The sequence below is a fragment of the Pan paniscus genome, chromosome 6 (assembly GCF_029289425.2).
Source record: "Pan paniscus chromosome 6, NHGRI_mPanPan1-v2.0_pri, whole genome shotgun sequence".
Taxonomy (NCBI): Eukaryota; Metazoa; Chordata; class Mammalia; order Primates; family Hominidae; genus Pan; species Pan paniscus.
The window spans coordinates 93,739,732-93,754,862 of NC_073255.2; the positions used below are offsets into that span (position 1 = coordinate 93,739,732).

The 15,131-nt window shown below is 52.8% G+C and overlaps 2 protein-coding genes across 3 annotated transcripts in view; both read right to left on the bottom strand.

Annotated features, from left to right (window-relative positions):
- SRRM3 (serine/arginine repetitive matrix 3) overlaps positions 1-11,448 on the bottom strand; it is an 84,987-nt gene extending 73,539 nt beyond the window's left edge. Inside the window, exon 1 of the mRNA XM_034965391.3 lies at positions 11,276-11,448. The gene's annotated coding sequence lies outside the window, so the exon portion shown is untranslated. The remainder of the gene's footprint in view (positions 1-11,275) is intronic.
- A 158-nt stretch (positions 11,449-11,606) lies between these two features.
- LOC103784512 (general transcription factor II-I repeat domain-containing protein 1-like) overlaps positions 11,607-15,131 on the bottom strand; it is a 34,988-nt gene continuing 31,463 nt past the window's right edge. For both annotated transcript variants that reach the window (XM_055114565.1, XM_055114564.1), the window contains exon 6: positions 11,607-14,431. In XM_055114565.1, the coding sequence (XP_054970540.1) occupies positions 14,283-14,431 (149 nt within the window). In that variant the 3' untranslated portion in view covers positions 11,607-14,282. The remainder of the gene's footprint in view (positions 14,432-15,131) is intronic.

A 15,131-nucleotide genomic window follows, 5' to 3' on the forward strand; every position in this document is an offset into this window, starting at 1 on the left:
GTAAACCACCAGTGTGAATGGGGTGTAAAGCCGGGCACGGTGGCTCACGCCTGTAATCCTAGCACTGTGGGAGGCTGAGGCGGGTGGATTGCCTGAGGTCAGGAGTTCGAGACCAGCCTGGCCAACATAGTGAAACCCCGTTTCTACTAAAAATTAAAAAAATTAGCTGGGCGTGGTGGCAGTCCCCTGTAATCCCAGCTACTAGGGAGGCTGAGGCAGGAGAATTGCTTGAACCTGGGAGGTGGAGGTTGTAGTGAGCTGAGATCACGCCATTGCACTCCAGCCTGGGCGACAGAGTGAGACTCCGTCTCAAAAAAAAAAAAAAAAAAAGGAATGGGGTGTAAAGTGGGCCGGGGAAGAAGCAGCACCGGGCCCTCGAGGGCACCCAGATTGGAACAGGACATCACGCAGAAGATGTCTGAGCAGAGCCTGAAGCTCAGGGAGGTAGAGGAAGAGGGAGGAAGGGCATTCCAGGCGAAGGGAACCACATGTGCAAAGTGATGAGGCACCGGTTCTCAACTCTAGTGTGTACGGTCACCTTGGAACTTTAAAAAATGCAGACCTTGGCCAGGCGCAGTGGCTCATGCCTGTAATCCCTGCACTTTGGGAGGCCAAGGTGGGAGGATCACTTGAGGCCAGGAGTTTGAGAACAACCTGGCCAACATGGCAAAACCCTGTCTCTACTAAAAAGACAAAAATTAGCCGGGCATGGTGGCGGGTGCCTGTAATCCCAGCTACTTGGGAGGCTGAGGCAGGAGAATCGCTTGAACCTGGGAGGCGGAGGCTGCAGTGAGCAGAGATTGCACCACTGCACTCCAGCCTGGGCAACAGAGCAACACTCCATCTAAAAAAAAAAAAAAAAAAAAAAAAAGCAGACCTTGCTGGGTGCAGTGACTCATGCCGGTAATCCCAGCACTTTGGGAGGCCGAGGTGGGAGGATAGTTGAGGCCAGGAGTTCAAGACTAGCCTGGGCAACATAGCAAAACCCTGTCTTTAAAAAAAATACAAAATTAGCAAAATTAGCCAGGCATGGTGGCGTGCACCTGTGGTCCCAGCTACTTGGGAAGATCATCTGAGCTGGGGGAGGTCAAGACTCCAGTGAGCCACGATTGTGCCACTGCACTCCAACCCGAGTAACAGTTTGAGACCCTGTCAAAAAAAAAAAAAAAAAAAAGCAGACCTCAGCTGGGTGCAGTGGCTCACAGTTGTAATCCCAGCACTTTGGGAGGTCAAGGTGGGAGAATCACTTGAGGCCAGGAGTTCAAGACCAGCCTGGGCAACAGGCTGAGTTTTGTAGAGACTCTGTCTCTACAAAAAACATTTTAAAAAATTATCTGGGCACGGTGGCATGTGCCTGTAGTGCCAGCTACTCAGGAGGCCGAGGCAGGAGCATCGCTTGAGCCTAGGAGGTGGAAGCTGCAGTGAGCCGTGATTGCGCCACTGCACTCCAGCCTGGACAAGAGAGTGAGACCTAGTCTCTAATAATAATAATAATAATAATAGTAATAGTAATAGTAATAATAATAAAATTCAGGCCCCACACTCAGATTTGGAATCAGTCGTTTTGGGTGGGTCCTGGGAATCTGCTTCTCATGGACTGTTCTAGAAATACTGGGGCAGGTACCTCTGCACCTAGGGACCATGGCTGCAGCAGTTCTGGGTGTCCAGATTGGGCTGAGCCGCAGAGAGGAGAGGAAAGGCCCCAGGCCATATGACCTATGTCCTGAAAACACACCGCAGGTCCCCTGTTGTCTCCATCTGTCCAAATCAAAACCGCTCTTCAGGGTGACCTTCCTGGAACAGCTCTGGCCATGCACTTACCTACTGGGAACATTCCTGGCGTTCTCTGCTGTCCACGGAAAAAAGGCTAGGCTGCCTCGCCTGGCAATAAGTCCCCCCCGCCCCCCAACAGCGAGGCCCCTGTCTCCAACCCGGGCTTTCGCTCCTCCGCCCAGACCCTGGCACTCCAGCCACGCTGTTCCCCAAGCGCCTGGTGCTCTTACCTCCTCCTCTTTGCTCCTGCCAAAATCACCCTGCCTCCTTGTGCCTCCGCCTGGCAAACCTGCATTCATTCTACGAGCTCCATCTGTGAGGCCGGCTCAAAAGTTAACCAAAGTCAACCAGGTCAGGGAGTCCTTCCCCACACCGGTGTCCCGGTAGCCCTTGGAATGCTGCTACATAACCCCTAGTCCATCTAAAAAACATTCTTGGCTGGGCGCAGTGGCTCACACCTGTAATCCCAGCACTTTGGGAGGCTGAGGTGGGCAGATTACAAGGTCAGGAGTTCGAGACCAGCCTACCCAATATGTTGAAACCCCGTCTCTACTAAAAATACAAAAAAAAAAAAATTAGCCAGGTGTAGTGGCAGGTGCCTGTGGTCCCAGCTACTCGGGAGGCTGAGGCAGGAGAATCGCTTGAACCTGGGAGGCAGAGGTTGCAGTGAGCGGAGATTGCCCCCCTGCACTCCAGCCTGGGCAACAGTGTGAGACTCCATCTCAAAAAAAAAAAAAAATTATCCAGGGCTGCTGGGGCTCAAGGACTGTCCTGCTCCTCCCATTTTTTTAGAGACGGGATCTCACTATGTTGCCCAGGCTGGAGTGCAGGGGCTATTTACAGGTGTGATCATAGTGCACTACCCGCCCCCGCAAGACTCCTGGACTCAAGCAATCCTCATGTCCCAGCCTCCCAAGTAGCTAGGACCACAGGTGTGTGCCACCGTGCCCAACTCCTGCTTCTCCTCTCTTTACCTAATGCCTAGCACAGGGCTTGGGGATGACAATGTGTTCATGCAGCTTTTAAGTGGGGAAGAGCTACTGCTGTGTGATGAATGAATGAGTGAATCAAGGACCATCTCTGCTTTCTGATGTCTGAGGAGCAGGAGAGAGAAGAAGACAGCATTTGAGAGGCAGGGAAGAGAGAGGTTTCTGGGGAGAATGACATATGTGTCAGATAGGGCCTGACAGAGAGGGAAGACAGGCCTTCCCCCAGGAAGGACCCACTGAATGTTCCAGCTTTCCTGCCTCCCCAGAAGCCCCCTCTGGGGCCCTGATGAGAGAAGGGGTGGCTTGGAGGTTCTGCCAGTCTTGAAGCCCACTCCTCTAACCTGGGGCGCTCTGTCTGATACCAAGGGCTGTGCCATCAGCTGGAGATTGGTGTAGGGGGCAGGTTGCCCAGCTCCCAGAGGCACGTCTCTGGTATCCTGTACCCCCTTTCAGTGGTACCATCACCTCCTGCCCACATGAATAGGCAGACAGACACCTCCCTGACCTCTCTGCTCTAGGTCTCTTCCTTTCCCTCTCTGCCTCCTACCCCATTGCAGGCAGAGGGGCCTTCCTGAAGTGCAAACCTGAGCATTTGATGGCATTGCTCCAGAGCTTATGATTGTCATTGCTTTCTGAATAAATTTCCAGCTCTTGACTGGGTGCAGCGGCTCATGCCTGTAATCTCAGCACTTTGAGAGCCCGAGATGGGAGGATCGCTTGAGGCCAGGCATTTGAGACCAGCCTGGGCAACATAGCAAGACCCCATCTCTAAAAAAACATTAAAAAATTAGTTGGGTGTGGTGGCACATGCCTGTCGTCCCAGCCACTTGGAAGGCTGAGGCAAGAGAATATATTGAGCCCAGGAGTTGGAGGCTGCAGTGAGCTATGATCTCACTATTGCACTCCAGCCTAGCAGATGGTGAGACCCTGTATCAAAAAAAAAAAAAGAAAAGAAAAGAAAAAAAAATTCCAACTCTTCAAGGCCAACCACTCCCACTGGGCTGCCTATTATCAGCCCTGCCCTCTGTCCTGTCCTATGGCCACATTAGGTAACTATCCCCTGAATCCAGCCAGGAGGTTTCATACCTCTGTGCCATTGCCCATGATGCTCTCTGGAGTGCCAATCCTCTGCCCTCTCTGTCTGGCACCTCCCCTGTCATTCTTTGAGGCCCAACTGAAATGTCACCTCTCCCAGAAGCCTCCTCTGATGCTCCATATCACTTTGGACGACTTAGTTCTAGCAGAACCTCAGTGGATCATCAGTTTTCATGACTGCCTTCCTTTCCACTGGTCCAGAAGCTCCTCAAGGTCAGAGGCAGAGTCTGATTCACCTCTGTGTCCTCGGGCCTCGTGCTGTGCCCAGAAAACAGGAGGCCCTCATTAAATGTCGATTGTATAGTCTAACCCCCTCAAAGGGTGACCTCCACCTAGCAGAAGTGCACTGGATTTTACCCTTCCTGGGGTGCTTTTTTGGAGACAGGATCTTGCTCTGTCACCCAGGCTGGAGTATAGTGGTGCAATCATAGCTTGTTGCAGCCTTGACTTTCTGGGCTCAAGTGATCCTCTTGCCTCAGCCTCCTGAGTAGCTGGGTCTACAGGTGCACACCACCATGCTCGGCTAATGTTTTCTTTTTCTTTCTTCCTTCCTTCCTTTCTCCCTCTCTCCCTCCCTCCCTCCCTTCCTCCCTTCCTCCATTCCTTCCTTTCTTCTTTCTTTTTTCTTTCTTTTTTTTTTTCAGGGTCTTCTTGCTCTACACTCACTCAGGCTGGAGTGCAGTGGCGCGATCTCAGCTCACTGCAATTTCCACCTCCCGGGTTCAAGTGATTCTTGTGCCTCAGCCTCCTGAGTAGCTGGATTACAGTCACCCTCCACCAGGCCTGGCTAATTTTTGTATTTTTAGTGGAGATGGGGTTTCTCCATGATGGCCAGGCTGGTCTCGAACTCTTGATGTCAAGTGATCTGCCCACCTCAGCCTCCCAAACTGCTGGGATTACAGGCGTGAGCCACCGTGCCTGGCTTAATTTTTTCTTTTTCTTTCTTTCTTCTTCTTCTTCTTCTTTTTTTTTGTAGAGATAGGGTCTTATTATGTTGCCCAGATTGGTCTTCAACTCCTGGGCTCAAGTGATCCTCCCACCTCAGCCTCCCAAAGTTCTGGGATTACGGGCATGAGCCACCATACCTGGCTCCGGGGTGCTTTCAAACCCAGGACCTGAGTCACTTCTAGTATCATCTGGAGGCAAGTATCATTATATCCATTTTACAGAAGAGAAAAAGGGTTGGAGGTTGGAGGCCAGCTGAAATCAGGGCTCAAGAGATTGGGAACCACCTGATTCCAGTTCTGGGTGCTTTCTTCTGGGGTCTTGTTGGATCCAAGCCCTCACAGCCCCCTAAGCCCACCCCGCCAGGGATATGTGATGCTCTCATGTCCTCCTTCCCTAGCAGTTCTGGCAAATCCTTACCTCAATCCTTGGCAGAGGGGCTGGCCTTACTTTCTGTCTGACCTATCCCAGGCCATAAAGTTATTTTCACCAAGGGAAATCCACACATGCAGACCCCAAAGCTGTGCCACCCAAGAGGGGCAGGGCAGGGGCAGGGGAGAGACTCTCTCTGCTGCTCTCAGCTCCACCCATGCCCAGCCTTTATAAGGCCATTAAAAATATGCTTTTGGAAGAATATTTATTTATTTATTTATTGAGACAGAGTCCCCCGCTCTGTTGCTCAGGCTGGAGTGCAGTGGTGCGATCTCAGCTCACTGCAGCCTTGAACTCCTGAGCTCAAGCGATCCTCCCACCTCAGCTTCCTGAGTAGCTGCGGCTACATGCGTGCACCACCAAGTCTGGCTAATATTTATTTATTTATTTATTTATTTATTTATTGGTAGAGATGGAGTTTCACTGTTTCCCAGGCTGGTCTCAAACTGCTGGGCTCAAGCGATCCTCCTGCCTTGGCTTCCCGAAGTGCTGGGATTACAGGGTGAGCCACCAAACCTGGCCCTAAAGAGTCTTTAAAGACATCAGAGAATGCTCATGATAGAGTAAAAACAGCAACAGACCTCCTCCAGCAGCATGTTCCTGGTTATTTAACTCTATGTACCTACGGACACATGGAAAAAAGCCTGCAAGGAAATACCATACCGTGTTCAAAGTGGTTGTCTTTGGGTGGTGGAACTACTGATAGTTTCTATTTTCTCCTTGGTTTCTGTATTTCCCAAGACTTGTACAATGAAGATATGCCATTCTCTCTCTCTCTCTCTCTCTTTCTCTGTGTTTTCTTCTTTTGAGATGGAGTCCCACTCTGTCGCCCAGGCTGGAGTGTAGTTGTGCAATTATAGTTCACTAGATCCTTGAACTCCTAGACTCAAGCAGTCCTCCCACCTCAGCCTCCCAAGTAGCTGGGACTACAAGCACGTGCCACCACACATGGCTAATTTTTTATTTTTATTTTTTTTAGTGAGCCGAGGTCTTGCTATGCTGCCTAGGCTGAAGATTCTTACAATCAGAACGATTCAGTACAACTTGCTTTTACCTGTCTCTGTCCTGGGAAGTCCTGGGAAATGGTGGTGGGGAGGGAGTGCTGGACTAGGAGGGGCTCAGCTGAGGAAGTCGCCTGGACCCTGGGGTCTGAGTAACTGGGTCAGGCCTCCTCACAGCCCTCAGAGGCCCTGGCAGGATGCTAAGGGAGCCATGGCACCGTCCGTCAGCTTCTGCCGGCACAGCAGCCTCTGCAGTGGGCAGGAGGCCAGGGCGGGGGCGGCATGAGGCTGAGGCCAGGCTGGCTGCCGAGGAAGCAGCGCTGCAGAAGGACAGGCCAGAGGCTTTAGGCTCTGAAGGAGTCCTTGGGGGGCGAGGACTGCTCTGGAGCCAATGTACACATGGCCCCAGGGGCCTGTCTTCTAGGCTAACAGTCAGTGAGGCAGCCTGAACCCGGCTCACCCACCCAGGCCCTCTGAGAGCCCTATTCTAGATGACATGGGGCCAACAGGGCTGAGCCTCCGGGATGGAGATGTCGCCTTCCTGCGCTCATGACCCAGAAGAGGGCAGAGGGACAGCACCCCAGAGGTATCAGCAGGTGCTAAGCCACAGTGAAGGCCTAGGCTGGGCCAGGCTGGGTCTGTAATTGTTGGTAACAAGCCCTTCCCTGTCATAATCCCCTCTGTTCTCCTGGGCATCCCACTCCTCCTGCTCTGTCTCTCTCTCTCTCCAATCCCTTTCTCCTCTCTGAACCCACTCTCCCTCACTCTGCCCCCCAAACACCTTCCCTTCCCTTCCCCTCATCCGACTCTTCTCCATTCATCAAAAGCTGTTCTTGCACGGATGTGGTGGCTCACGCCACATTCTAGCACTTTTGGAAGCTAAAGCAACATAGTGAGACCCCATCTCTAAAAGAAATAATAATAATCGCTTGGTGTGGTGGTACATGCCTGCAGTCCTAGCTATTCGGGAGGCTGAGGCGGGAGGATCACTAGAGTCCAGGAGGTCGAGGCTGCAGTGAGCTGTGATTGTGCCACTGCACTCCAGCCTGAGCAACAGATTGAGCCCCTCTCTCAAAAAAATTTAAAAAATGGGTTTTGACCAGATGACCCCCCACCCACGAAGGCCCTGTCAGTCCCAAGATTTAAACATCTCTCTGTCCTATAAATCTGTATGTCAGGAAGCCTGCAGTTCCATCATTAGAGGTTGAAGTCACCTCCAGTGTTTCAAGCTTTGATTTATTGGAGCTGAGATTTCAAATTCACCTGTCCCAAGTTACTTACAGACTTGGGTCTTAATTAAAGGGGGAAAATAGGGCTTAGACAGGCCCAGTGGCCCACCTACAGATCCCAGGACTCTTTGGCTGAACCAAGGTTAGAGTCCTTTCTGGCCCAGAATTTGAGGTGAGCTGCAGGGACACTGAAGATGCCTTCCACACCCTCTCAGGGTTGTTCACCAGAGCCCAGGAGGCCCCCAAGGACCACAGGCATGGGACTAGGGAAGCAACAGAGGTGAGGTGATTGAGGCTTATTCATGGAATTTTGGGGAAAATAGGAGAGTTTGCAGCTGGTGTTGTAAAGAGAGGAGGCATGGCTGGGCGTGGTGGCTTATGCCTGTAATCCTAACACTTGGGGAGGCCGAGGCAGGAGGATCACCTGAGGTCAGGAGTTTGAGAGCAGCTTGGCCAACATCACAAAACCCCATCTCTACTAAAAATATAAAAATTAGCCAGGCGTGGTGGCACATGCCTGTAGTCCCAGCTACTTGGGAGGCTGAGGCAGGAGAATCATTTGAACCCAGGAGGCAGGGGTTGCAGTGAGCTGAGATTGCGCCACTGCACTCCAGCCTGGGCGACAGAGAGAGACTCTGTCTCAAAAGAAAACAAAACAAAAGAGAGAGAGAGAGAGAGAGAGAGAGAGAGAGGAGGCAAGCCCTGCAGAGGCACTGGGTCGGTGTGGAAATGAGTCTAGGCTGAATGGGAGGGACTGCAAGAAATGGAGGTGAATTTCCTTCTCAGTTCCAACACCTTGGCTCAGTGAAGGAGTTGCGGGAGGGAGCGGATCAGAGATGGGGGAGGGTTCAATGAGGAGAGAGGGGATCAGGAGGGGGAACTCACTGAGGGGCAGGAGGCTGAGTGAGGAGAAAGGAGCTGGGAGAAGCGGTGTTCAGAGGAGAATAGCTTTCTTTTTATAATTTTTTGTAGAGATGGGGTCTCACTATGTTGCCCAGGCTGGTCTTGAACTCCTGGCCTCAAGGGAGCCTCCTGCCTTGGCCTCCCAAAGTGTTAGGATTACAGGTGTGAGCCACTGCACCTGGCATTAAACCCCATCATTTTAGGGTTGGGGACACTGAGGCCAAGAGGTGGGAAGGGACCCATTCAAGGTCATACAGGGAGCCAGGATCAGAGATAGGGCCAGAAAGAAGGTCCTTGGACTCGTGTTCAAGAGTCCTTCAGTTGCCTTCACCACATGCCACCCACCTCTCCAACACTCACTGGCCTACAGTGCCTGGGTTGATTCTCGCCCTGGGGAGCCTGGAGAATCGGGGGCAGAGTGGTGTTGTGGAAGTCACCCTGGGGTCCTGAGGCAGTGGGGTTGGGTTGCACCAAGACCTTGCTCTGTGACTTTGGGAAAGTCCCATCACACCTTCAGGCCTTGTTTTTCTCCTATGTGAAAGGGAGACAGCAGCACCTTTGGGTCCAGGTTATGTGAGGATGAGATGAGATCATGTATACGAAGTTACAGGACCATGGGCAGAGGATCAGTGTATGTGTAGGAGTGAAGAAAGAGGGGCTGGGCTTCTCTAACCTCCCCATCGGTGCCCCTGGCAGGCTTCTGAGACAGGAAGAGCTATGATTTTGTCCCTGGGGGACAATAAAATATGGGCAGAGGAGGGAGAAAAGTCAGGAAGGGAGGCTGACCCCAGCAGCGCTAGTAGCTGCTCCTGGCCACGGACCATCTCAGGAGGTGAGGGTGAACCACTAAGAAAGGAAGGAGCAGTCACTGGCTGGCAGAGGTCAGCAAGAGGTTGGGAGGCAGAGGAGGTGCAGAATGGGTGCAGCAGTGAGCAGATGGGACTGTCAGACCCAGACCCCCCCTTTGGCAGGTGTGACGGTGTAGAGGCACCCCGCTGGCCGGTTCAAGGCACATTCTACCTCTAAGTATCCCAGTGACCTTGTGGGAGTCACCTCCTTACTGCACTGTATGCCCTCGCCCACCTGCCTCAGGCTCCCCACCTGTAAAGCTGGCATCATAAATCAAGACACTGGCATTGAACTGGGCCTTGATAATCAGAGGATGGGACAGGTCATCAGTAACTCTCCTGCCTCCAGGAGGACAGCGCGAGTGGCTTCATGACCTTGGGAAAGTCACTCAAGCTTCATTTCTCAGCTATGAAATAGGGACAATGATGCCTTCCTCATGAAGCTTCCGGGAGGATTAGCTGAGTCAACCATTGCATTGTGCCCAGCATGGAGCTGGGCATGAGGCTCTCAACCACTGTTCATCTCCTCTAGGAACAGAAAAATGTGCTTCAAATATCACTGAACACTATTCCACATTTATCCAGCTCTTCTTTAAGAAATTCTTACTTGTCTCCTATTTACTAACACTCACCCAGCATTTTATACCGTAAAAGTAGTCTCCCATCTCCTTATCCAGATTATTTCTTTCAACAGCAAAGTAGACATTGCTAACACTACACCTGTTTTACAGATTGAAAACAGACTCAGAAAGGTCAATGGCTTACCTGAGGTCACATAACCTAGATTTGATCCCATGTCTTTCTGACATCAGAGTCCATGACTCCCAACCCACATACCCCTACCTCTTAAAACCCAGTTGACTCTTTAGTCAGTCTTCAAGAATACCTCCTCCACCCCACAGGAGAGTGGGATGGGGCATAAAGTTAAGGAACCAGAAAGCTAGTGCTGTGTGGGAACAATTTCCTAGCCAGCTGGGTCCTATTTTTGGCTGAGGAAGAAGCTGGCACAAACTGGGGCCATGACCTTAAGATGCCCCCTGGACAGAGGAACTTGTGCACGTCTCTCCATCAAAGCCCAGCACCTGCCGTTTCTCTTGCCATGGGACAAAAGACCAGCCCAAGCCCCCGATGCTAGGGTGAGTGAGGTCTTAGGACAGCGAGAAGTTATGGCTGGGATAGGGCACAGGCATTGAAGTACCACGTCAGACCTTGGTACAACCTTCCCTTCCTCCCCCTAAATCTCTCCCCACAATGGATCTGCTGTCAGGAGTAGGAACTGCAGGAGGCTTCAACACTGTCCAGGCAGGAGCCCTGGGAGGGAGGGGGAGGCGGAGGCAAGGCAGAGGCTGCGTCTTTTCTCAGCTCTCTTCTTTACCAGGAATTCACTCTGGCGCAGGGCTAACTCTGGGCTAGAAACTCTCTCTGGGCGTCCGTGGTTGGGGTGGGGGGTGTGCACAGAGAACCCCCTCCCAAATTCCTAGTAGCTATTTTCTCTTCTGTGTCCTCCATCCTCTTCCCAGTGCAAGAGTAAATGCCATCCTGTGAGACCCAGTTCTCCTTGCCAGCTCCTGCCTCCCTAGGGGCATTTGGGCAGCCGGGAAAGGGGCCAGGCTGTCCCCTGGGCCGGCATCTCCTGCTGGACAGAGGCCCAGCATCCAGGTGGGGGCCTGCTCCCTTCACCAGGGCCAGTGACCAGCATCTCCACAGGGTTACTGCATCGGTCCTCCCTTCCCTGGGGAGCAGGTCCTTCTCCTCAGTGGGACTGCGGCTGGGGGGCCTCCCTGGCACCCTCATGGACCAGGCCATGGTCATTTATGCCCAGGGGAGTCCTGCCCATGACCCCAAAGGGTCTCCACTGTCTCCATCCCTCTCAGTGAAATGAATGTTCCTCATCTCTGCCCCCCGGGCGCCTGGCACCCCCGGACAGACGCCCTCGCCGACCCCCCACACTGCCCCTCTGCTCGGGGGAGCCTGCAGACCACGGGGGTGCTGGGGAGGCCCGAGCTTCCACCCAGCCCCAGCCCCTCGGGGAGATGCCCCCGCCCCACAGGCGCTCTCACCTCACCGCTGACCGCCGCGATCTACCGGGCGCTGGGGCCAGGCCCTCGGGTCCCGCCGGTCCGGGCTGCCGCCTAGTCTGGGCTGAGTTGGGCAGGGCAGCTCCGCGGCCCCCACGGCCCCGCACCCTCCGCCTCCCCGCGGGTGCTGCCGCCGCTTGCTGAAATGCTGGACAGCGCACCGCCACCGAGGCGCCTCTCTGCTCGCCCACCAGCCAGAGAGGCCCAGCCCCGCGCCCGCAGCGCCCTCCGCAGGCCTGGAGGAACGCCCTCAGCGGAGGCAACAGCCCGGGCGGCTGGGCCGGGCCGTCTTCCGGCCGGCTCCCCCTCCTCCCCGCCCCCTTCGCCCCCCTCCCCCGCTTCCCTTCTCCCCTCACCTCCCCACACCCCCGCCCCTATCCCCAGCCCCCGGGGACATCTGTTTCCCCTACTTGCGAGAGGAGGCATGTCAGCCCTGGAAGGCGCCTGGGGCAAGGGAGGTTATTAGTTTGGATCTGGGAAATGCAGTTGGTGTGCAGAGGCCTCGCCAGGACACTCTCTTCCCACCCAGTGTTAAAGAAGGCACCAGGGGCTGGGCGCGGTGGCTCACGCCTATAATCCCAGCACTTTGGGAGACTGAGGCGGGAGGATCACTTGAGGCCAGGAATTCGAGACCAGCCTGGCCAACATGGTGAAACCCAGTCTCTACTAAAAATACAAAAATTAGCCAGGCGTGGTCGCAGGCACCTGTAATCCCAACTACTCAGCTACTTGGGAGGCTGAGGCAGGAGAATCGCTTGAACCTGGGAGGCGGAGTTGCAGTGAGCCGAGATCGCACCATTGCACTCCAGACTGGGCGACAAGAGCAAAACTTAGGGTCAAAAATAAAATAAAATAAAATAAAAGGCACCAGGGAGGTGAGGTGGGAGGATCGCTGGAGCCCAGGAATTTGAGGCTGCAGTGACCTATGGCCGCGCCACTGCACTCCAGCCTTAATGACAGAGGCTGTCATTTTCTGACACCATCTCAAAAATTAAAAAAAAAAAAAAAAAAAAAAAAAGGAGGGTGTAGTGTGAGAGACATCCTAATGGAGACAGGAGATTTTAAATTATTTTTTAAAATTTTAAAATTTTGGCTGGATGCAGTGGCTCACATTTGTAATCCTAACACTTTAGGAGGCTGAGGTGGGAAATCACTGAGCTCAGGAGTTTGAGACCAGCCAGGCCAACATGAGGAAACCCTGTCTCTATGAAAAATACAAAAATTTGCCAGATGTGGTGGCATGGATGCACCTGTGGTCCCAGCTACTTGGGAGGCTGAAGTGGGAGGAAGGCTTGAGCCTGAGAAGCGAAGGTTGCAGTGAACCAAGATTGCTCCATTGCACTCCATCCTAGGTGACAGAGCCTCATTTTGTCTCAAAAAAACAAAACAAAACAAAACAAAAAAACAAAAACAACAACAAAAAAACTTTAAATTTTTGATAGAGATAGGGTTTGATTATGTTGCCCAGGCTGTCCTTGAACTCCTGGACTCAAGCAATCCTCCTGCCTTGGCCTCCCAAAGTATTGGGATTACAGGCATGAGCTGCTACACCAGACCTTTTTTTTTTTTTTTTTTTTTGAGACAGGGTCTCGCTCTGTTGCCCAGGCTGGACTGCAGTGGTGTGATCATATCTTACTGCAACCTCAAACTCCTGGGCTGAAGCCATCCTCCTTCCCTTCCTCAGCTTCTCAGAGGGCTGAGATTACAAGCATGAACCACTGTGCCTGGCCAGGTGGAGAGGATTTTGAGAATGGAAATGCTGAGCCTTTGATGTTGCTGGGTTGGGAGTCTGGGTTCCACAGTTCAAGTCACCATTGGGTTACTCTCTGTGTGACCTTGGTCTGTTCCTCCCACAGCTCCTGGCCACCTTTCAGTGAGCAGGCTAAGTGAAGGAAATTCAGAGTTGGAGACATTGGGAGACCAGAGACCTTCCCTAAATAGAGACATTAGAAACCAGGAACATGGAGTCCCCTGTTTCAAGCTCACCATTGGTGTCTCCATGGCTGTGTCAGGAGGCAGGACTGGAAGTGCCACAGCAGCCCTGACTTGAGGGAACAGTGGTGAGGCACATCAGGTGCCTGGGGTGTAGATTTTAGGAAGCATTTGCATGACACCAAGAGGCATCCCCTGGTCTGAGTGTATGTTTGTTGTGAGTCTTTGTGTGGGTTTATGTGTGTATGTGCCCCCGTGGGTCTGTGTCTGTGCATCTGTTTTTATTTTTTTGAGATGGAGTTTCACTCTTGTCACCCAGGCTGGAATGCAATGGTGCGATCTCGGCTCACTGCAACCTCCGCTTTCTGGGTTCAAGCATTTCTCCTGCCTCAACCTCCAGGGTAGCTGAGATTACAAGTGCCCGCCACCACTCCTGGCTAATTTTTGTATATATTTTTTTTAAGTAGAGACGGGTGTTTCACCGTGTTGGCCAGGCTGGTTTTGAACTCCTGACCTCAGGTGATCCACCCGCCTCAGCCTCTCAAAGTGCTGTGATTACAGGTGTGAGCCACTGCACCTGGCCTGTGCATCTGTTTTTGGATTCATGTCTTTCTGGGGTCTGTGTCTGTGTGTGCCCTCCTGTAACTGTCCCATGGATTCTCCTTGCCTGCTGCCCAGATAGAGCCAATTTATCAAGACAGGGGAATTGCAATATGCAAGGAGTTTAATGCACGTAGAGCCGATTAAACGGGAGACCAGAGTTTTATTATTACTCAAATCAGCCTCTCCAAAAATTCAGAGGCTAAAGTTTTTCAAGGATAGTTTGGTGGGTCGATGGGGGACGTGACTAGGGAATGGGAGCTGCTGATTGGTTGGGGATGCATTCCTTTTTTTTTTTGAGATGGAGTTTCATTCTTCTTGCGCAGGCTGGAGTACAATGGTGCGATCTCAGCTCACTGCAACCTCCACCTCCCAGGTTCAAGCGATTCTCCTGCCTCAGCCTCCCGATAACTGGGATTACAGGCATGTGCCACCACACCCGGCTAATTTTGCATTCTTAGTAGGGACAGGGTTTCTCCATGTTGGTCAGGCTGGTCTCAAACTTTGGTTGGGGATGCATTCCTGTGGATGTGGAAAATGGTCCTCTTGCATTGAGTCCACTTCTGGATAGGGCCACAGAGGAGTCGCTGGTCTGAGTGGAATAATCTGACAGGAATGCAAAAGCCTGGTCAGGTGCGGTAGCTCACGCCTGTAATCCCAGCACTTTGGGAGGCTGAGGTGGACGGATCACCTGAGTTCAGAAGTTCGAGACCAGCCTGGCCAACATGGCAAAACCCTGTCTCTACGGCCCTCATTCTTTTTTTTTTTTTTTTTTCTTTAGTAGAGACAGGAGTTTCACCATGTTGGCCAGGCTGGTTTCGAACTCCTGACCTCAGGTGATCCACCTGCCTCTGCCTCCCAAAGTCTTGGGATTACAGGCATGAGCCACCACGCCCGGCCCTCTCTTATAATTTTTGCAAAGGCGGTTTCACTCTTCCCCTCCCCTCTTCCTTTGCCCAGGTTTCCTTACCTACCAGAATCTTTGGAGTGTGTGTGTGTGTTTAAGATCCTTGAGCTGCAGGCCCTTGCACTATTTGCAGAACAAAGATCGACGGTGAGGGAGAGGGGTGGGCTACAGCTGCTGCCACCAGTACTGCAGCTCCACAGCCCCAGGGGGCAAGTCCTCTGCTGATCTCCTGCCTTCTGGCTGCATGAATATTTCATTTGCTGAGACTTTGGGCTGGCCTAGCACCAGTCAGCTTGGTTGCTCCTTCTTCCTGAGAGGAGCTGCCCCCTCTGTGCCTGGCTGGGACTTCCCAGGCAGATCAAGGTCTGGGAGAAGGCCCTGGGAGTGGGGGGTTGGGGC